At 39.7% G+C, this 23,778-nt stretch overlaps 1 protein-coding gene across 4 annotated transcripts in view; it reads right to left on the bottom strand.

The window, feature by feature from the left end:
* ADAMTSL3 (ADAMTS like 3) overlaps positions 1-23,778 on the bottom strand; it is a 221,016-nt gene that overhangs the window by 119,591 nt on the left and 77,647 nt on the right. For 3 of the 4 annotated variants that reach the window (XM_042475404.1, XM_042475402.1, XM_042475403.1), the window contains 2 exons: positions 3,575-3,702; positions 1,614-1,659 (listed from right to left, as the gene is read on the bottom strand). In XM_042475404.1, the coding sequence (XP_042331338.1) occupies positions 1,614-1,659; positions 3,575-3,702 (174 nt within the window). Of the gene's footprint in view, positions 1-1,613; positions 1,660-3,574; positions 3,703-23,778 lie in introns of those variants that run through there. The other variant, XM_042475405.1, reaches the window with a different exon arrangement.

Genomic DNA, 23,778 nt, shown 5'->3' with positions numbered 1-23,778 from the left:
CATGATTCTGTCCTGATGGACATTCTGACATGACTCTGTGCTTATTGATATGATGTCATGATTCTGTCCTGCCTAATATGTTATGTGTCATATAATAATAGGCCATGGATCAAACCTGTGCTGTGCTTAATACAGCGATATAGTGGTATGAACAGCCTTTGTACACATTAAAAAAACACATTACAGCTATGGGATATGCTTTTGGTATCTGATTGACCAGAGTGGTGTAGTGGTTTGAGCATTGAACTAGGACTAGAGACCAGGGTTCAAATCCCAGCTTGGCCATGGAAGCCCACTGAGTGACCTTGGGCAAGCCACGCTCTCTCAGCCTCAGAGGATGGCAATGGCAACCTCCCTCTGAAGAAATTTGCCAAGAAACCCCCATGATAGTTTACCTTAAGGTTGTCATATAAGTTGGCAACAACTTGAAGACACACACAGCAACAACAAATTTGACTGATATCTTTGGTTGCTTATAACTGTTGTACTTTATGATTTAATATTCTTACAAGGTATGGTATTTGAGATCTGAAGTGTAATTCCCACAAAGGGGACATGTTTGTGAGACACCCGTTTGGGAAACAGATACAACAAGTCGGTATTCTTAAGGCTATGTAAGAATGATCAATGATATATAATAGAGAAATTGCTAAGGGCTTTTATATATTAGAAATAAACAATTTTAATATTATAATGTGTTTGCCATTCCAGTGCAGGGGTGATAAAAAGACTGTTCAGCAGATTGGCCTTTGAAAATGGCTTCTGTGGGAGCACTTGGTGCTAGTTAGCAACTAAGCTTATTACTTACTTGTTTAAGTACAGTAATAGCAAATAGCTTCTTAACTTGTTATCAGCTTGCTCTAATGGACACCGATGACTGGAGAATGTAGAGGAAAAACACATTTGAAAGTAACCTTACTGTTTTGGAAATGGCTTAGCTGTATTATGAGAACCGAAAACTTTTGCCCACCAAATTTGGAAGAAGGAGCTATTCCTTTCAAATGCATTTATTTGATGCATTTATTTGATTGATCTTTGTTTCTGTCCAAAGATGCCTTACTAGCCACATCTCTCTGACTTCGGAAATAAAGCTTTACTTTTCATCTACAAAAGACTAATTTACTGAGTTGGAGGAAGGGGTCAATTAGGTCTAACATGCATGCACATACACATGCATGTGTTGGAGCTCAGGATCATCAGGTTTGAGGAAATATAACTTCAGTCCAGTCTTAACACAAGATCATTTGTGGAAACATTGGTCTTGGCTGCTGGAAAGGCACTAAAGCCTCTAACCAGTTCCAGAAACTGCAGTCAATGTTGCTGAATCCCTAGTGACATGAGCATCATGAAAACAGCAACAGTGACTGTCCACAAAGAAGGAGAGACTTGTTAGTGTGTACTGATGACACTGGGGACCCACAGAAAGTCTGTGATCTATGCACTCCCGATTTAGGGGCCTCACATGCAAATCTCTGTGTTGCTACTAGGCAAAAAGAAATAGTTACATCTCTACTTCTTGGGCTTTTAAAAAACACCAAGGTAAGTGAGATTTCCACAGCTATTTGATTTGGTGACAAAAGAATAGTCAAACAAAAATGACAGATGAAACTCACATTATTGCTGCAGGTTTTATATCGGATATTCCTGCCTTCACAGTTCCTGGAAGAAAAAAAACCCAAGTTTTGAATAACAGAAGTAACATTAAAAGAATATATTTTCCCATAAATTATTATTTTGAATAGTGGACATGTCGCTCACATATAATTCTGTTTGGATGATGAAGAGTTTAGCATGACAGTCTGATGGAGCAGTTACAGCTCTTCATGTTAGCCTTACCTCTATGTATTGTCCCAACCTATCAAGACATTTCTGAAATATTACGCGCAATGTGTTACAATTTTCTTCAACAAATGACTTACAAAATGAATAACAAGAGTCCTTAAAATCACATTGTTATTCATGGACAGACTTTCAGGAAGAGCTCAAAGGCTATGAGCATGGAGGGAAGAAGCAGGAAAGCAAGTAGGAGGGATAAAAGGCTTGGAAGAGAGAGGAGCAGGAAGAGACTGTTCATTCAAACTATGCCTCCAGCTCCTTGCCTTGTGATTCTTCTCTGAGTTAGGAGAGAAATTTATCGGTTTGGATTTTATTATGAACCAATTTAATTTACACTCACCCAACTATTATATGTATTGTAACTACCAGTGGTATCACTAGGGGGTGCGGACCACACCAGGGGACACCCTAAAGGGGTTTTTACACCACTGCACCTCAAACACCAACCTTTTGGCAGAAACTGGCTTGTGGCATTCACCTGCTTCCCTTTAAAATGCCTTAAGAGATGGTGGGAGTGGGATAAAGCTCAGTGGGAGGTGAAAGGAGAGGCCCCAGAATTTTTTAAAATTTAAGTTTCAAATTGAAAATTTTTAATTGTAAAAAATTGAATTTTTTTTTAAAAAAATATTCTTTTAAAATTTTCTTTAAAAACATCACATTTTATCCACATCCTCACTATGTATGTAAACACATTTAGGTTGTGCATATGATATTGTACAGTGCACTTGCTTTATACGCGGGCGGACTGTTTGCAGCTTTGAGCATATGTGCTCAAGCCGCACGGGAGCGCACAGCGCGCAAAGGGTGGTGCGCCCCATTCGGATGAATGGGGTGCACGCCCGTGGCATGCATGCACGCCTCCACACCACCACACTGCTGCATGCACGAGCCCCATTCACTTGAATGGGGCTCGAGCATAGGTGGAATTCACATGGGGGGGGGGGTTCAGAATAGATCCCTCATGTAAGGTGAGGTTCCACTGTAATTTGAAGGTGTAATTTTAATTTTGCTAGTTGTTTATGTCACAACTATTAGCATTACATTCAGTGGTATAGGGGAACTACGATTTACGAGTAACATACTGCAACAAAGCATTACTAAGGATTCTCTATAGTGTGAAATGGGAGGAGGTCAATGGGAGGGTGACATCACGAATTACCGCACTGGGTGACACCAATCCTAGTGACGCCACTGGTAATTTCATATTACATGTCTCCATTTGTTGTTGTTATTTGTGTACCTTCAAGTTCCATATGTCTCCATACCCACTAACATTTCACAAATGAAAACTGAGATATGTGAGGCCAAGCAACATCAGAGTGGGGTCAAGACAGCAAAAGTTATTAATGAGGAAGAACTAGGGATTAAATCTTCACTAAGTTTCTTCTTAAAGACAGCAATGAGTAATTTCAGCAGCTGTGTTTTTTTGCTGGTTTTAATGTTGTAGATAGTTTTATGATATTGTTTAACTTTTGTATTTGGTATAATTTTAGCTATGTTTCTTCTAACAGTTGTAAGCTACCTTGGGTCCCATACTGGGGGAAAGGAGGAGGAGGAAAAGGAAGAAGAAGAAGTTGTTTAAATATTACTATTTCATTGCATTTTATATTTGTGCCTATCTTTTATCTCATTTTGCCCCAATTCAGATGGGATAGAAGACAAACAAACAAATAAATAACACAGCTTCTGAACAATGCCCCAGTTTTGCATTGTTCAGGATCTCAAGTGAATGACCAACCTGCCATTTAAACACCTCCGCAGAGAATAGGATGCACCTCCTCCACAAGTACGAGAGCAATCACTCCAAGCTCCCCAAGCATCCCAGCCACCTTCTTTATCTTCATCTGACTGAGTAACTTTTGAGGTCTGGAAAGATGGCATAAAGAAAAGTAACTCATTAGACCAGCAAAGCTGCATATTCTTCATTTACCTATTTATCACAGGAGATTCTGAACCAATTGAATCAATTTGCCCAAAATATATCTCTGCTCTGAAAAAAGATCATTTCCAAATGTCTCCCCGCCGCTTTCCCCAATAACATCATATTCATCTCCTCTGGGGATTCTAGAACCAGTTATCACTATCCGAGCTTTAAAAACTCTTTCCTGCACCAATCTGTAAAATGAGATAAGGTAAATGGCTCACTTGAAAGGCTACATTTGGTAAAAACACAAGGCATCAGAACACCAGAGTGGTATAATGGTTTGGATGCTGGACTATGACTCTGGAGAGCAGGATTTGAATCCCAGCTTCGCCATGAAAGCCTACTGGGTGATCATGAACAAGTCACTCTCTGAGCCTCAGAGGAAGGCAAAGGCAAACCCCCTCTAAAGAAACATGCCAAGAAAACCCCACAATAGGTTCACCTTAGGGTTGTCATAAATCAGAAACAACTAGAAGGTATACAACAACATCAGACCAAATGTTTTCCAGATCTGCTTTGAGTGAGGGTGGACCCCTCTCCGTTTTTAACATTTCTCCAAGCACACATTTTAACACACGGGAGTACTAGTCCAACCAGATAAATGTTTCCAGTAGTCCAACTAGATAAATGTTTCATTTGTGTTTCCTAGACTTTTCCCCTAAATCTGGTAATCTAAAAATATGCTTTTGCAGGCTAGGAACCTTGGCTCTACAATACACTTGTGTTTCCTAGACTTCTGCCTCAAATTTGGTAACCTGAAAATGCATTAGTACTGGCCCACCTAATTCGATATTACCAGTAAACCTTTCTTTAAAAAAGCAATAACTACTTTTCCATAGCACGTCGCACTGGTTTGAAGCACAGCCATGGCAAACTTTACTGGATACCTTAATTTCGCTTTTACAAAATAAAGTATATTGACAAAGAGACTTGATCTTGGCCTTAAGTGGCTTGGATTAAGTGGTACTGATGCTGTGAGATGTAGCTGCACATAAAGAACACCTAATCATGTGTATTTTCCATAAGATTATATTTCTGGCCCTTACGGCTTTTATATAGGTAGCAGGATGTTAGTCCTGTTAGATGCATAAACATTGGGCTAAATGGAGTTCTTCATAGTGATAATATTATGCACATCAGCACTATCTTGACCCCACCTCCAAAAGATGCAAAACACATCTATGTAGCCGAGAAAGCTTTGCATTTGTACTTATCAAACAGAGCAGCTTGGAGATTTTTTGTAAATTCCTGAATATTTATATCTTGCTACTCACTTCATCACAGAAGCATTCAGCATAGCTAGCAAAACATTAAACTAAACTCACATCACTAAAAAATAGAAATCGGTAAAATATTAAAACCGAGGGACTTCATAGCACAATGGAAAAGGCCCCCATGAACTCCATCTGTTGTTGTTATGTGCTCCAAGTCAGCACTAACTTATGGTGACTCTATCCATCTTGGCAAGATTTATCTAGAGGTTTGCTATTGCCTTCCTGTGGATTTCCATGGAGGATCATTTATTTGAAACCTAGGCTGCATCAGCACTGCAGAAATAATGCTGTCTGACACTTGTTTAACTGCCATGGTTTCATCCTATGGAGTCCTAGAATTTGTAGGTTGATTCTTCAAGGGGATATCTCAAATGGAAAAAAGAGCAGGTCACCTTGTTTTCACTCCAAAATTGATCCAGCCTAACACCCAAACCACCTCTCAAAAGGTTGTGACAATATAATATATCCACATATCGATTGGCATTCCATGTCACAGTATGACTACACCAGAACCTGCACAGAATCATAGAGTTGGAAGAGACCGCAAGGGCCATCCAGTCCAACCCCATTCTGCCATGCAGGCTCAATCAAAGCATCCCCGACAGATGGCCATCCAGCCTCTGTTTAAAGACCTCATACAGGGAAGGCTTCAAAAGGAAGACTGCCCAATGTCTCAGCTAGCACAGTTTACAAGACTCCCACTTCTAATGTCCCTGCTTGGCCACTATATCACGAAATAGACATTAAGGGGCACTAGAATTTTTGTCCATGAGGAAAGTGATGGTTGACCAACTCCCTAGGATGAATATGCATTGCCAACCACTGAAGATTGTAGTCCTTTGTCTCATTCCTCCTAGAGGAGTTCTCATTATTTCAGAGCCCATACTTTTGCATTATATCAACAGGGGAGTGGTTCTCAAAAATATGTGCTATCATGCTATAATAATATACTCACTCATGATTAATGATTATGCAAATAAAATTATATTCAGTTTGTTGTTTTTTTATTGTTGAGTGCCTTTAAGCTGTTTCCAATTTATGGTGACCTTAAAGTGAGCCTATCATGGAGTTTGTTCAGAGGAGGTTTGCCATTGCCTTCCCTTGAGGCTGAGAGTATGTGACTTGCCCAAGTTCACCCAGTGGATTTCATGGCCAAGCTGGGAATGGAACCCTGGTCTCCAGAACCGCAGTCCAATACTCAAACCATTATATTTATACAAAAGAATTGGATTTAACAAAAGAAACATATCCTAACACAAAGAAAATTAGAACTAGAACAGCAGGCATAGATAGATACAAAGAAACTGAGACTTACAGAAGTTGTAAAACTTTCCTTGTCCGCAGACTAAAGTTTTTGCTATAATATACAAAGCTTTCCTCATCTACAAATCAGAGTCCTTTTCCATAAGAAACCTTGCAGAGCTGCAAATAGAATCCATTTCAGTGCAAACTAACTGAGCATTAAAGGGTCTCTTATCTCCATTTTCCAATGATCAAACATCTCAATCAATCACCACAATCAGAAAGCATGAGCCATGACACTACAAGGACAATTACAACCAGGAGAGGAATGAGGAGAGGTTCCCTCCTACATTGATCCCAGTTGAATATTATTAGTGAATATAGACGTGGCCGAACATCAATCAAAGATCAGTGTCCCACTATTCCTTGCACACTGCTAAGGCACCTGCCTACCCATTTGCACTGGAAACAGGTCAAAAAATACATATATCTTTTTGAAAGTAACCAATGGAGTGTGACTCCAGTTTTGATCAGCCGAAACTGTACCTCAAGTATCAAAAGTTTGGGAAATGTGGACTTAAACCAACAAAAGCCTTAAAAAAGCAAATTAGCAAGCAATTCCTAAGCACAGTCCCTAAACAAAATATTACTCTTCTGTGCTTGCTTGTAATTTCTCCCTGATTTAATTCCTTACTGAGAACCTCCAGATCTTTCCCAATTCAAGTCATGCTCACTTTGCTGATTTTCCCTCCCCTTATTTGAATTTGGTTTCACAGTATAGGCAAATATAATATGTAGATTTGATGAAAGCTGACAGCTAGTAAATCAAATATTATTTTGCTAGTAAATTACCAGGCCAGTTCAAACTACTTTTAACTCTTTTCCCATGGGACAAATGATTTGGACTGGCTGGAGTTTAAGTCAACAGTGTGGGTACTGGTTCAGTCAAATGATTACAAAGAAAGGCTTGCAAGCATAAATGAGAGCTTTGATCGTCCTCTAAGTCAAATTAGGTTTTTGGAACTAGATGCCATTCAGAACTATTGGTTCTTATCAACTGAGAACATAATCTCTGAACAACTGTATATTGTTTAGAAGGTTCTACTAACATTCAATCTGGTGATTGTCAACACACACTTACGAGGGAGTAAGACTCTTTGAATTCAGTGTATTTCTGAGTAAGTGTGTAAACTATATGAGAGATAAACAACTGGGATCCCTTCCTGATGTTTTAGATTGTAACTCCCATACAATCCAGCCATCAATGGACAGGGGTGGGAGTCATGTGGCTATTCAGATGTAGTTAGTTTACAAGTCCCAGTACTCCTAGCCAGCATAACCATACTGGAAACTACAGTCTAACAGTTCTGGAGAATTGCATGTTTCTCATCCCTTATTCCAAAACATTGAGAGTATCAAGTTTTTAAAAAAATCTCCGAGCTGTAAAACAGTGGTGCCAGTTTTATGAACTGCACAAAGACAGCACATTTCACACAACCATCTTGTTCCTCTTTTGGAAACTACAGAAGCAAGAGAAAATATTTCTTGCCCATATAAAAGAAAGTACCAGATACTATTTGATACTGGAAGCTAAGCAGGGTCAGCAAACCCCAGCTGTTTATACACACACATCTCATGTGCTCTGCCTTCCCTTGCCATCGCTTGTACTCAGAAGCCCCCCATCATTGCATTTGAAGCAGAAATGGGGCATCTGTCCATATGGGTGCAGCCAGGAGCACTGTTTCTGCATCAGATATGGAAATGGAGGGCTTCTCGTTGATGGTATGGCAAGATAAGGAGTGTGCACCGGTAACGGATCCTGGGACAGCAAAGGGACGGGTGTGTAAATACCTGTCCATCCCTGTGTTGACCAGAGATCATGTCCCTGTGGTATCTCCATATTATTCTGAAAGGTTTCTCCAAGGCTCTAAAGCAGAATATGGTGTAGAGAGAAGCTTCAATGTGAATTGTCAAAAATCACTTCCCTCAGCATACCATTGGATCAAGGAGCCTTCTATCAGCAGATGATACACTAGATACATGTATGTAGAATGTTTTTAATGTTGTAAGCCTCTTTGATTGTTTTATTACAAAAAGTGGGGTATAAATAAAAGTTTTATTATTTATTATTATTTTTATGCTATACTGGCCCATCTGCCCAGCACAATAATTTATGTTATCTTGTAGATTTGCCCTAAACTGCAGACTGGATTAGCTCCTTCATGTGAGTAAACGGTCACTAAGGCACAAAGGGAGAATTCACAGACTGACAATCCCTGCTTGTTTGAGTTCCAGTCTAGTACAACATCATGAATATCCTGACCATAGCTTGTAAGCGTATTGCACAGCACTTGGAGGAAAGGGAACAGAACGGAACTGAAGGGAATGGAACAGAACAGGGGAAATCATTTGTTACCACATGGGAGAACGCCACCGATGTCTCCAGGAGTCCCCAATTTTGAACCGTTCTTCAAAATCAGATGCCATGGAGGCACCATGATTTATAGATTCAAGTTGTTCAATAAAAGACTCCAGGTCCCCCCATAAATGGCCAGAACTGTAATTTGAACTCTTAGGTGGAATGTAAATATTTATCAAGCAGATGTTATTCTTAATATTTGAATTCCTTATGTTAATACATTGAAAATTAGGGTTGGCTACAGCTGCCATGGAACAGCTGGGGAATGGCTTGGGGGACTCCCAGCGGCATCGACAGCGTTCTCCCATGTGGTAACACACAGTTTCCTTCTGTACCATTCCCTTCCATTCTGTTCCTGTTCCTCGAAGTGCCATGCGATAAGCTTTTTGGAAAAGTTACTTTTTGGACCACAATTCAAAGAATTGCCCATCTGGCTATGCTATCTGGGAGCTTCAAGGAGTTGTAGTGGGAGGAAAAATTAATGCTTCCAATCTCTGGCTGTGACATATTGGAGTGACTAACTGCAGTCCAAAACACACTGCAGAAATAATCCAGTTTGAGACTGCTTTAACTGTCTTGGCTCAGTGCTAGGAAATCCTGGGAATTGTAGTTTACTGTGGCACCAGAGCTCTCTGATAGAGAAGGCTAAATGTCTCACAAAACTACAATTCCCAGAATTTCCTAGCATTGAGCCAGGGCAGTTAAAGTGATCTCAAACTGGATTATTTCTGCAGACCTAAAACTAAACTGGGATGGCAGAAGGGTAGAACCACCTTTCCTGGTTCTCTCTGCACAGCCACAAGTACCTAGGAAGGCTAAAAGAAAAGGAGAAAGAGAAAATAAAGCTCAATGAGTTTCTTTCCTTCCATTTCTCTGATATTCTCATTGCTTGCCTCATCTCCACATCTCACTAGAGCATGGAAAGACATGGTTTCACTGATAGTCAATCCCATTCTTCACTCCAAGACTAGTTAATGCACCATGTTCGTATCCCATAAAAAGTCTTACGGCAAAATGCCTAGAACTCTGGATTGCTTATGCCCACTACAATAAATACATCACAGTTTATTACTATTTATAGAGTGCATGGTACTTCACAGAGAACAAGTTGACAGGTCCTGGCCCCAAGGAGTTTATTACCTAATACTCAACACATATGAGAAAAAAGAGAAAGATAAAAGCAGGGAAACAGAAGGGAATTTAATTCAGGTATAAGTACATGCATAGCTATAATAGGTGATGAAGACTAAGATGTTCTGCCAAAGGCTCCATGGAACAGAATCAAGGGACAGCAATGGTGCCATTATGAGCCGACCATCAAGGGACATTTTCATTCCAATAAGAGAGGTCTGTTAAATTAAAAGTTCAAAATACTGTCTAAGCATTTGCAACCAGAGAATTTCATTATCAGATATTAAATAAAATAAGGGACTTTTTTTGTTTACTAAAAATATCTGTGTATTAAAAGACTCTAAAAATGAGTGCCCAACTGATCCAAATTTTCAAAAGAAAAATTTCCATGATTTGAATGGGCAACATATAAAAGTACTAAAAATATTCTTGGCAGCTAATTCACTTGGCCAGAATTTACAACTAGCAAAAAAACCTTATTCCATGATAGGATGTCCATATGAATTTTTCTGCATCAGAAAGTTACCATTTCTTTTTATAATTTTCGGATAGTCCCCTGGTTTCTTGTAAATTAAAGATTTTTTTCTCTCTATCTACAAATGATGACATAGCAGTACAATGATTATAGCACAAGTACTGCAATAAATCAGCCTATAAAGTTGGATTTTGCAGATTAATTTTAGTTCTGGATTAATTAGATTCCTTTTAAGCAAAATTAAAAGCAGGCAAAGACTGGTCCATTAAAAGACAATGGAGTTTATCAGACAAGGGGAATTGGAAGTATAATCTGATGGCAATCTGAACGCAATCATAGGGTTTAACATTATTGTGTGATAACCCACTACACTCAAATTCGGGCAATGGGAAGTCAGTCCGAACACAATCATGTGGTTTCATGTTATTGCGTGATAGACTGCCACATGCAATTTTGGGCAATGGCATGCTATTTTTGGGCAATAGGAAGTCAGTTTGAATGCAATGAGCATTCACATAATTGCACAAAACTAGCGACTTTAAGTGAATGCATTCTGGCCCCACTTTCTTTTCATTTGAATTTAAGAGAAATTCCTCCCATTTGATAAACTTCAATGGTTCAACTGGTTGTTAAAACCACTAAAACCGATGGGTCACTGTAGAGATAACGCCAAATGCCATGATACATGAAACTACTTATCAAGCTGTTCAAAGAGTACTTGGCTCTTCTCACAAGCAGCTGATTGCTTAAAGTAACAAGGTCTGATTCTCTGAACAAAAATGGGAACTATTATGAGTGATCTGAAACTAACTGCTACTTGGAGTTTCTTTTTTAAAAACTAGAAATCTTCCAACTTCTTAATTTTTTACTTTTGTTTTGTTTTGCTTTGTCTTGTTTGAAACTTTGTTTTTACTGAATTTTGTAACAGCTAATATAAGAACAATAAAATAGAACTCCTTCTCCTACCCTACAAATAGTGGTGGTTTTGTGCCTGAAGTTTGAGTCCAATTTATGGGAACCCTACCATAGGGTTTTCTTCGCAAGGGTTGCAATTGCCTTGCTTTTAGGCTGAGAGAATATGACTTGCCCAAGGTTTTCCATAACATCAAAAATCCACCCAACAGTGAGAACCTTTATTGGGCCAACCCAAATGCCACAATATACATGTTGCAAATTTTCAAAGCGCCACTGGCTTCTTCATCAGGCAAGGTGTTAAAAACCATACAGAGGGAATAAAAATTAAATATGTTAGTCACAGGCTTGCATTTTGCTGTTTTTGTTCTCAGTTCAGATAGTATGGAGGGGTATTTCTTGCAGGTTGACACCTCCTCCTCCTGACCATGTGGCTACTAGGAAATTCTCAAAGTCCAGGAAATTTAATATCCATTTGCAACACAAACAGATACTTCTTTTGCAACCCAGTATGTCGCCATCCTTTGTGAGGCTACGGGCCCCTTTGTTAGGCACAGAACACTGGATTTCTCAAGAAGCATGTGAACTGTGAACTGAGTCGCAGTTCTTTCCCACCCATTCATATTTATTTGTTGTATTTATTTCTATCCCACCATTTCCCCAAACTGAGACTCAAAGCTGATAAGGTCCATAGGAATCACATAGGTGAGTAATGACAGGATCACCTCCTCAGCATCTATGAGTAGTGTCAGGATAAGTTCTCCCTCAAAGGACCTTTAGAGTTAGCAAGTGAAATGAGGTGTCAAGCCCAGCTATGCAGCTGATCAGATCAGGAATGGAGCTGTTTCACATCCAGCTGTTTAGCAGTTTGCTTGAGATCTCCAAGGTAATGGGGAAGGCTATGGGGACCTTCCTTACTTTCCCAGTGGCCATCAGTGTCCTAGCTGGCTTTGTTAGGGGCCAGTGGTCAGAAGCATGGACTCACCAAGAAGGGTAGCTGCTCCTGAACCTCTCCCATCTACTGTAGCTTTGCCATCTTCTATCTGTAGCTGGCCACTTTCCTTCTGTCTTCTCCCACCTCTTTCTTCTCTATCCTGGGACAGGGAGAGGTTGAAAACACTTCTTCCTCCTCCTTTCTGAGGTATCTTTGCTGCTCTTTCCTCTTGCTCATACCTCCTCTCACAATGATTGCTGCACTGCCTTCCTGCTCCTCTCTTGCCCACCTTACTGCCAATAAAGGTGGCTAGCCTGAAGACACAGCACCATGCAAGAACATTGCTGGCAGGAACTGCAGGTTCTCTATCAGATCTCCTATAGACTCCAGGATGCAGGGCCATATCACATTGTTATAAATGCTTTTGAAAATTAGAAAGCTGGGAAGAAATGCTGAGAACAAACACATCAAATGAATTTGTTATGACTACAGTGTTTTGTTTCCCAGAGGTTCAGAAATATTGCTCTTCCCATCCCAGTCTAGTTTAATTTTCACTCATAGGAATTCTTGTAGATGTCGCCTAACACCTTGTCATACATGCTAATGCTTTAATGGGGACTGAGAACCAAGTCGGTTTCCATACAAAAGGTTGGATTTGATGTTATGACTTGCTTAACCAGCCAGTAGGAAACTCTGAGACAGCAAAGAGACTTGGCGACTTGCCTGGTCCCATGCATTCTGGTGGGAATTTATGTAGCCAACAGAGGCATGCCAGACATATATGGCAACCTGAATTATATTATCCTTTCAGAAATCAACTAAGTGCCATTACTGGAATTTATATAGCCTATAGAGGCAGAAAAGATGGATGGATGGATGGATGGATGGACGGATGATGGACGGCAATTTGAATCCTATTCTCATTTCAGAAATGTTTGTTTGTTAATTTACATTTAATAGAAGGAAATTTAACTGGCAAAAATGAATGCACAAATCCATCAATACAGGATATAATAAATCTGTAAGAGATGCTTTGATTGTGAGTTCTTGCATGGCAGTGGGTTGGACTGGATAGCCCTTGTGGTTTCTTCCAACTGTATTTGGAACTGTTTTCAAAGGGATGAAAACAAAATAATAGATTACTATCAAGGTAATATCAGAGACTAAAATAAATAGTCACGATCAACCTAAAAATATAAATACATAATATTTAAACATGTTCAAATGTGTGAACATACAAAAGAGTACCAGAAATGAATTACAGTGGGACCTTGGTATCCATGGACTTGCCATCCACAGATTTCAGCATCCGCAGACAGCAAGCCCCTGTTGTTCCTGATGATGGCAGGTACACATGGCCATGCCACCATTAGGGACAGCCCCTGTTGTTCCCAGTGGCGGCACATGCACACAGCCACACTGTCACTGGGGACAATGGGACTAGATAATCCATGGATTTTTGTATCCGCCTTTTTGGGGTGTGTGTCTGGAACAGATCCCCTGCAGATACCAAGGTCCCACTGTACTCTTAAAATAGCAATTTTCAAGCTCTGTCTATTCTCACTCAGGAGCTAACTTGGCTGAATGGAAAGCCAGATATTTCAGAATTTAGTTCAGTGTTGGCACAGCACTCTCAATAACTGTTTCTTCAGCTATCAGATGTGCTCGACTGACAATTATTTCTCAGCAATGTGCCAGAAAGAAAGCCTGAGAAGCACTGGCCTAAAGCAGTTTCAAGTTTGTATCTTGAGCCACTGGCATCTTATCTTCTTAATAAGGTTTAGCTGCTATTAGACCAATGGTTGCCAAACTTTAGTCCTCCAAATGTTTTGGACTTTAGCTACCATAATTCCTGACTGTTGGCCAAGCTTGCTGGAGCTTCTGGGAGATGAAGTCCAAAACGCCTGGAAGACCAAAGTTTGGGAATCACTGTACTAGACTTTCTAGCCATCCTCCTCCACTGCATTTGAAGCCAGCAAGATAGCTTAAGTGGCACAGGAGAGGCTCAGTGGAACAAACTCTCCTATCACAGTGCTGTTGCTTGCCAGGATCTACTGCCGGAGGGAAATATCTCATTTCTTGCAGTGGCAAGAAGATGAAGAATATCTGGCAGCAGAGTGGGAGTGACAAAACTGAGCCTGCAGGGGATGGTGGAATCAGCTTTGGCTCAGTGTGAAACAAAGCTGAAAGGATCCCATGGGGAGATGCATTATGCTCTGAAGACATACATCTCTGGCGCCAATTTCCCTTAGCCACCTTCCCACACAAATGTACATGTTCACATTCTTTGTGTGACCTGTCCCAAAGCGTTCTCTCTTTAAGTCTCAGCTCAAGAACATATGGATGTCATTGCTCACACCTGAATTGCTCTGGAAAGCAGAGCAATACTTATGCAGGCTGTAATATGGGCAAAAAAGTATTCAAAACAAACTTGAGCATGCTAACGAAAAAACATTTGATCCCATCAAGATCCACAAAGAAAGAGAACTAAATGTCAAATATTCTTCAAGGACATTAACTTTCTGGTTTTTGCCAGGAATTAACTTTCATTGCACAAAAGACCATATGCTTGGTAATGTTGGAGGCATAATGAAAAGAGGAAAATCATATTACAGGTAGAGAACCTCAAGCAAGGACGCCACAACCCTGACTTTGCAAGAACTGAGCAAACCTGTTGGTGACAGGATTTCTTGGAGATCTCCCATTCATAGGGTCAAAGTCAACTTGACAGAAGTTAACAAGAATAACAATATATTGGTAATGTAGGCCCTCATCTGGGCAAAAAGACGCTGTCCTGTTCAGCCTATTGGCAAGATTGTGTAAGGGTCACAGAAGTCAACTGATTCCCTAGTCTCTCCAAAAATCATGTAGATTTCATTCATTCAAGAAAATACAACGTATTGCATTTGCACTGACAGTCATGACAGAATAAGGAGACTAGAGAACATTTTGTGAATAGATGGCTGAAAGGAAAAATTATTCAGGTGTTCAAAACCACCATGAAGCAGTATCCTGTAGTGACGACACCTGATACAATTCACCTAATACAAATCCTCTATAAGAGCTGTTCTGAAGAAACAGAAGCTCAGTACTTTGCAGTCATATTGTGGTGGGTGCTAGTTTTCTGTCTCTTACAATTATGTATTTGAAATATAATGACAGATTACAGGAAATGATCATACAGACAGAGTGATTAATAAACTCATTTAAACAATGTAACTTTTATCAGTTGTGAAACATTAATCACCAAACTATGAACAAATATTTTCTTGTATATGATCTCTCAAGAGTGACTTGCTGAAAAGCCTTTTTTAAAAACCCAATAGATTTATACATTGCATTTACCTTCGGGAGCAAATGAATGACTCCATGCTGATAAGCAGAATCATATGCATTGTGGGAACAGCGCAGTAATAACTACCACATATCCATTCTCCAAATCAGGCAATATCCAGCATAATCTATATTTAATAGCACACATTCTTAGTGAAACTTCTCTACCAAATGCACAACTGTGTCCTAATAATTCTTATGTTGTAAATTTCTGTTTTTCAGATGACCTACCACCAGTTTTTCAATCTGTTGAAAACCTTCAAAGTAAAACCTATTTCATTCTCTTTCCTCCAACTAAGCAGAGTTTAGTTTCAGTTTGGTTCCAAGCTCCCATCCACAGAAGTTTACTACCATTACAGTTTTATGATAACCATTTACAGTATTGTTTCTTATAAGTTATTTTAATTACTTTTTTAAAAATTTGTATGCTACACAATACTGGAACAAAATGCATTCATCCTACATCTACCTCTTTCTCAACACCTACCACAGACTGTGAAGCCGCAGCACAAGACATACCATTAACAACCACTTCAGCAAGGGGACATGTCTCCTCCACCCTTTCCGTGAGGACACATCCCTGTAATTATTGAAGGAATTAAAATCTTATACTGCAAAAAGCAGTACAGTTATGTCTTCCTAAATCGGAATTATAAATTAGTTTAGTTATTTAGTTAAAGAGCCAGCATGGTGTAATGGTCTGAGTCCTGGACTAGGATTCTGGAAGACCAGTTTGAATGTTTGAATGACTAAGGCCCAAAACAGGCAGGCCAAAAGCACCGGCTTCAGGCCACATTGAGGACATGGCATGCAGATGACGCATGCCCCCAAAGCAGCCAGAAGCTGTGCGGAGGGCACACACAGAGTACTCCAACCTGGAAAAGCTGGCACAAAAAGGAACAGATATAATCTGCTTCTGCCGACACAGTCACCACAGTCCTGGCACAATTGGGTCTGACAATCCCTTTTGGATTGCAAAAGCGCCTGGTATTCATTGGTAGTCTCTAGTTCAAATACAAACCACGGCTGACCCTGCTTAGCTTCCATGATCAGGCAGGTCAGGATCTTTAAGCCAAACAAACCAGGCTACTACCAAAATAAAATCCAATAAAATAAATGGAAGGTTTGTTTTAATGAATTTCAGTGGTAACTGTTGTAGTTTGGGGCGGTTTAATGAGATAAGGTATATCTGTCATATATTTACAATCCTTATGGTGCTAGCTGGATTATGGAACACTAATACTAAGCCTCTCACCTTGAAATAAAAAGTAGCTTGGAAGCACAGCATAGGAATCAATTTCATGGAGAGGTTATTTTTGTACTATAACCCATAGAACAGTATGGTCACAGGCCATACTGGTTTGGGAATTCAGAGAGATAGTCAAAAATGTAACTTTTCCAAGCTCTGATTTGCACAGTACATCTGAAAAGTCATTCCAACACAGCTTTCAGTGTCATGTCTTACCTTTACTTTTATTGTGAAAGGTCTCTTCTGCAAGCAGCATGTATGAGGCATTTGTATATAGACCCACATAGGTATATACAGTACTACAACAGACACCAGCAAAATCTCCCCCTATAAATCAATGAAGAGTCAAAGGAAAAATATCGTTCTGGACCACATGCCAACAAACAACCAATTATGTACCAGTTTTACAGCTAACCTAAGACAAAGCAACCAATGTACCAGCCAAGGCAGAAAAAACAGTGCCAAATCATTGTTCCAGTGGTTTGTGCCATTGAGCAGAAGGAATGTTACTGTTTCAGCATTCAGCATTCAAAAGGCACACAGGCAATTGCTACACAATTAGCTCCCATTAATCTTGTCAAAGTGACAGATTATTTTTAAAAACCTGTTGGCTGGAGCATGAAGTGATTACTTGCACATGTGAGCCAGCCAACAGAAATTGTGCATCTCACAGATCATGTTTGTCAAGAGAATTAAATTCACATATTCAGGTGTGACTCTACAATTTGGTCCCATCCTATCTACAAATCAATCACCATCATCACCACCATCATCATCATCTCCCCAAAGAACCACAGAACTGCCTATCCTATGTAGTTTGGGTCTCAGAAAGGGTTAATCACTTTGGCTTGATTTTTAAGAAAGCTATTTAAGGAAATGTCAAACCCAGTACTTTCCAGTGTTCTTTTAGCTTTCAGGTTATTGTTTTTATGTCAGCTTTACTTTTTTTCATTCCTTTTTAAACTGACAAGTCTGTTTTCATGCTGATGTCCAGTACAAGGTCTGGCTGTGAATTCATTAATTCTGCCCCCAATAAAACATAAATGGATTTTTAATTTTATTAACGTTGCACTGCCAGAACAGTTAAAAATGTCCTGGCTTTGATTCTAAACAGTTGTTTCTAAAGTTACTGTGACACCTCTGAGAAGTCTCTGCTGTTTGAAAAGTTTATTTTTGATTACTTACTGAAATTCACACCCTTGTACTTTAGCATATGTAAAGTCTTAAAAGCTATAACCCACACCAATTATTAACAATATATAAGTAGCCAAGTAAAACAAAGACAAAGGACTCTGACTTTCTTCCTGCACCCAACAGGTATTCTTCATTTTTACCTACATATACCAATACGTATTACAAAAAATATCAGGTAAACTAAAATGCATATGTTAGACCAACATACGGACTGAAAGCATTCTGTAAAATGCCTGATTCTAGCATCATGTTTGCAACCACCACTCCTCGCACATCTTTAAATCTCTTGCAATTTTGCAGCATGATGCCACTGTAATTGTAGCTTTTTAGCTTTTTGTTCCTCACCCCAGTGCTCTTCTCTTCCTCCTTCTGCTTGGATTCTGCTTGCCATAGCAAATGAGAAAGTACCAGAGCTGAATAGGCAGGAAAAGCTATGTGTTGCCAGTTCACAGTCCATTTAAAGCAATAACAGACATTTCCAGGTTGCAACTTGGAAATGTCCTACTCAGATTAATATTTATTTTGCCGCAACACTGTTTAATTGTATATTTTAAAATACAATCTTCTGTTTTTACTAAATATGCTATACAGTCCGCATGGGAGACACTGCAGAAGCAAAGCTAATCGGATAAATAAGGCAAGTGGCATGGTGCCACGAAGAGCTCCTATAACGGCAGGACTGGCAACAAGGAAAACTCATCTTGTATGCTAGTCCAACAACTGGCAGACTGTGACTTCATAGGATTTGGTCTTTCTATGGGTATCCTTTGCCTATGAAAACTCTAAGAAATCCATGGGATTGCCATAGGTCAACAGTCAAAGGCACATGCACACTCATATATATACATACAGCTAACTCCTCCCATGCAGTGGATAGAGGCTTCTACTGTGGCATGCAGGCAACTGGAGTTTGACTGTGGCTTAAAATCTGGATTCCCTGGAATCCAAGGACTCTAATGTAACCTCAAGGGAGGAAGAAGCAGTTTTCCAGTGCTGGGATACCAAGGAAAGAGGGGCCTCAAAGAGAGAGTCTGCAACCACATCTGGTACTGGTTCTGAGACGTTTGTATTGAAAAATTCTGCTCCTTGAAGAGTGGGGTGTGGATTCCTGAATCAGGAAATTTGTTATCCTGGCATGATGCACTGAATTGTGGATCACTATTAAGTGCAGTAAGATAAAATTTAATTAAGTAGTGATGATTACTAGACAAGGACAAGACTGACAGCTGAACTCTTGTACTACCCATCTTTCCTCAACATGGGGCCCTATATAGGTTTCAGTTGACAAACGTAATCTTTCCAGCCATACTGGCTGGTTAGAAACATCTGGAAAGCACCATGCTGGTGGAGAAGTATGATCTATTGCATCCCATGGATAAGAAACAAGCAGCAATACATTGTGTGTATGTGTGTTTGTGCGCGTCCGTGTGTATGTAAGCACACATAGATGAAACATACATATTTTTCCACTAACATCACACACAAAAAAAGGAACGAATCATAGAAGGCTGAAGTTTCAGCCATCTATTTTAAGAGTGGCAAATGCTTATCTAAGCTTGAATTGTTATTACTGTATAGTTTTAGTACAGCCAGTGAAACTCAGAATGACTTCATCTTCAAGGCTGCAAGGAGCCCAACTACTGGTTTCAAGCTTGTTCAGAATTTGGTTTTATGGTTGTAATTCACATGGCTGAATATGATTTGCTTTGAAGATCTCACAGTGGCATTTACATTTCTTTCCCAGTGTAGCAATAGCAAGCAATAGCAAGTACTATTCTATGCTGCTTATCGGTGCACTTAAGCACTCTCTAAACGGTTTACAATGTATTTGCCCCCAACAAGCTGGGTGTTCATTTTAGTGACCTATGGAAGGATGCCAGGCTGAGTCAACCCTGAGACCCTGGCTGGTATTGAACTCACAATTTGTATTGGAAAATAAGTAGTACTGGCATTTAACAACTGCACCAGCTCCTATCTTCATGAAAACCTTGTGAGGTCTGAAGAAGTAGACTTTAGTCTACAAAAGGTCATGGTACCAGCTGCTTTCTTTCAGATAGTTTCCAAAGTACAACAGAGATCCCTTTGCACACTGATTTTCCAGACCAACACTGCAAGTTAGTCTACGAATTTACAACTGGGACAAGGAAACCTAGTGGCTACTTTGAACCAAATCTGTTGCTCAAACCCCCACAGTCTCTTTGTTATAAGTATATTATTAGTGATCACTAAAGACGTGTACTGTACCCCCTTCCCATAATTACTAAATAAATAATCTTCATTCATGGAACACAAAGCAACATAAACACTATGCAGTCTGCCTTCTAGGTAATAAACCAACTCAGGCTTGCTTAGTTTCACCATAGTTTCTATATCCTGTCCCTTCAATAGGCAGGAAAGAAGGCTATAGACATCTCCCGTGTTGTGGCTGCTATGTGCCTTCATCTGGTTTCTGTCTTACAGTGAGCCTAAGGTGAACCTATCACTGGGCTTTCTTGACAAGATGTGTTCAGAAGGGATTTGTCATTGTCTTCCTCTGCAGCTGAAAGAGTGTGACTTGCCCAGGGTCACCCAGTGGGCTTCCATGGCAAAGCAAGGATTCAAACCCCAGTCCCCCAGAGTCCAATCCAATACTCAATCTACCAGACCATGGTGATATTTACAGACATCCCTCAACCATGTGCAATAATAAAATTTGGAACAAAAGCAAAAAATACCCAGTTGAACCCAACATCAAAGCTATGCCTCACAGGCATGCTATATTGGGACCAAATGCAAATCATTTAAGGCCCCATGTAGACTCTCAACCAAGGCTGTTTTTTCATGATACCTCCAAGTTCCCTGGACAGACCTTTTTCTGGAAAAGAACAAATACAAAAAGGTGAACTGCTTTTTCTAAAAGCCTCTAGGAACACTTTAAAAGAACATTTAAAAGAGGTTGCAGGGTTTACAGAGGATGTATAACATCAAAAATGCCCATTTTCCAAACCTGAAATGGACTTGTGACCACCTCCAGTTTTGGCAGTCATGCACCCTGGACCCAATGCAGTTGCCTGCCCCTCCTATAAGGCAACAAACACAACTCATCTTCTTCATAACAATCCTGTCACAGTCATTTTAAAAAGAATTTAATAGAATAAGAAAAAAAAGCCTTTCTAATGACTGTCTCATATTTATGTGTGATTTGCTTTTGTTGTAGTGTGCCTTCAAGTCACTTCTAACTTACAACAACCCTTAAGTGATGCTCTCATGGGTTTTTCTTGGCAAGGTTTGTTCAAAGGGGGTTTGCTTTTGTCCACTTCTGAGGCTGAGAGAGTGATTTGCCCAAGGTTACCCAATGGGTTTCCATGGTCCAGCAAGGGATTTGAACTCTGATCTTCGGAGACGTAGTCCAATGCTCAAACCACAATACCATCCTGCTCCTTATGTGTGATTTATTATAAATTACACGCATTCATATTGGTTGATTGTGAAAGCCCTTCATCTGTAAATGAAGTGAGAATATTTATCCTTTCTAAGCAGAGCTGCTTTTGCACAAGGAAGTACCTAACAATGACCTTAGCTTTCTTTGAAAATTGAGTTACACACCTCCCTTGTGCAATATTCCTTTCCTACTGAGCTTGTAATAAAGAGTTCAGTATTGCCCTAGAAAAATGCTGTGCCTCTGGCAGTGGTGTATTTGCAGCAGAATTTGTTATACATTCTCATACAAAATGGTCTTTAATAGATAAGGTGTTGACACTAACCACAGGTCCTCTCTGGTGGGTTATACAGCTGTTATAACACGATTATTAAATTCCAGTCGCGATTCAAGCCCATCCTTCATTTTGAGCCTGAAACAGTTCCTCCGAGTTATGTGTTTAACATTATTAGTAACCAAAAAGGGGGAAAGAATGATTCCTCCATATGTTTTAATTTAATTCCCTTAATTTAAACACAGTACAGATAATACACGACTGGTTGGGAATGCCACTTCTGTGAATAGCACAGGGTCAGATTGGTGAAAAACCCTTGGATATAGGGGCAGGGTATAAATAAAAAAAATAAAAATTACAAACTGACAGAGGGGAAATGCCAATGCTCTTTCTTAGTTATATTATTTTAAGATAAAGACCTGGGTTGAAGTGGGGAAACTTTTTTTAAAATATCAATTTGGCTTTGGGAGGGTTTTTTTCCCCTGTAAAAGGCTGCCTTATCTCAGGGAAATCTGATACAGATGGAATACCTGTAGGAGCCAGGGCCAGTGATGGACAGGGCCAAAGCCAAAGTGGATGAGGCAATGCCTTTTCCACTCTTTCCCACCCTATTTGTGTATGAATATGTGAAAATCAAGTCCGAAAAGATATGAATCAGCCCCATCCCATCTACTTGAACCCAAGAAGAAGGGGCATCACATTTAATCTTGATAGTTAGTTGTTGGGTGCCTTTGAATATGAATACCACTATATCTGGAGAAACATTTCATGGACAATCTCTGTATTCTGACTTTAATTAAAGTGTAAAATTAAAAAATCATATAACAGAAGCAAATAAATCCTTTGTGCTTCTGTCACTGCTTCATTATCCTTTTCAACTCGAACTTTTTTTTAAGTTTAGACTTCTAACAGTCACATTCATACTGACTATGAATATATTACTCATGTCCAAAGCGTCTGCATATAACAGTCTGGTAGCCAGTTGACCTAATGTTGTTCCTTAAAATAATGTTTGGGTTTATGTAGACATTTTGTTATTTTAAAATCTGTCTCACGTAAAAGTATCTTGAGACGCGAAAGTCACTCCAAGAACTTGTTGGCAAAGAAAGAGAAGGGTTTTAAATAAGTAACTTGAGCTGCTGATACCCAGGCGAAAAAGGACAGAGCATTAATGAACATGCAAAGTATCCAATGAAAGAGGAGATGAAAGAGATTCAAAGAAAAGAAACACCAAAGAGAGAGAAAGAAAATAAACATTAAATGTTTCCAGGCTTCTGTCCAGTACCTACTTGTTGGGAAATGTGAATGACAGCAGTGGATCTCTGAAGCAGAGTAATCAAAAAAGCAAGGCAGAAGCTGAACAACAACCAGTTCCATTCCCATCCCACCCTTCACACTAGCAAAGAAAATAAATAAGCTTAATCTTACAAATTACTTGATCATAATCAATCGTGCGTTCTAACAGGAGAAAGAGAGAAGAGAGATAAAATGGCTGCAGCTATGAGGATGCAAGAAGAAAGTGTGGTAAAGAAAACAAACAGGAAGTCTGCAAACTAGCAATTAGTAAACATTGGTATGCAAAAGTTGCTAACTAACACTATTTATTCAGGAGTAAACTCCATTGGAACCATTGATATGTGGCTTGATGCTATTTGCTAAGATTTGCACATCCTTCACAAGTGCGATGGCAACTCTAAGTTATTGACAGGGGGTGTGTGTACCAAACATACATTTCTATCTCCTAAAGGAGCCTTAAAAGATACCCCAGTACCAATAAATGACTGTTAGTTATACGCACAGCTTACTGCCTTGTCAATCCTTTTCTTTCTTTGGCTCTACAAACTGCTCCATTGCACTACACACAGTTGCATTTGCACAATGCTCACAACATTACTAGTATTACCAGAATTGCCATCAAGGGAAGGGAAAGGGGAGCAGGGTCTCCATGCTGACTGCTCTCTCATGCCTTCCCAATAAGTGCATGCATGTTCCTACATGGGACCCAGGGCTTATACTGTGTTTTACAGAACACAAAACCTGATAAGGTCCAATGTCTGATGCCACTTTAACCACCTGGCGGTGACCATGGAACAGTGCCTGCAGCGCATATCTCACAAGAGAAGCACCTCTCATGAGAGTTCTGGGCTTCTATGAGATATCAAA

This window comes from Sceloporus undulatus, chromosome 6 (assembly GCF_019175285.1).
Source record: "Sceloporus undulatus isolate JIND9_A2432 ecotype Alabama chromosome 6, SceUnd_v1.1, whole genome shotgun sequence".
Taxonomy (NCBI): Eukaryota; Metazoa; Chordata; class Lepidosauria; order Squamata; family Phrynosomatidae; genus Sceloporus; species Sceloporus undulatus.
Note: the sequence above shows the minus strand (reverse complement) of the source record. Positions and strands in the feature narration are given on the sequence as shown.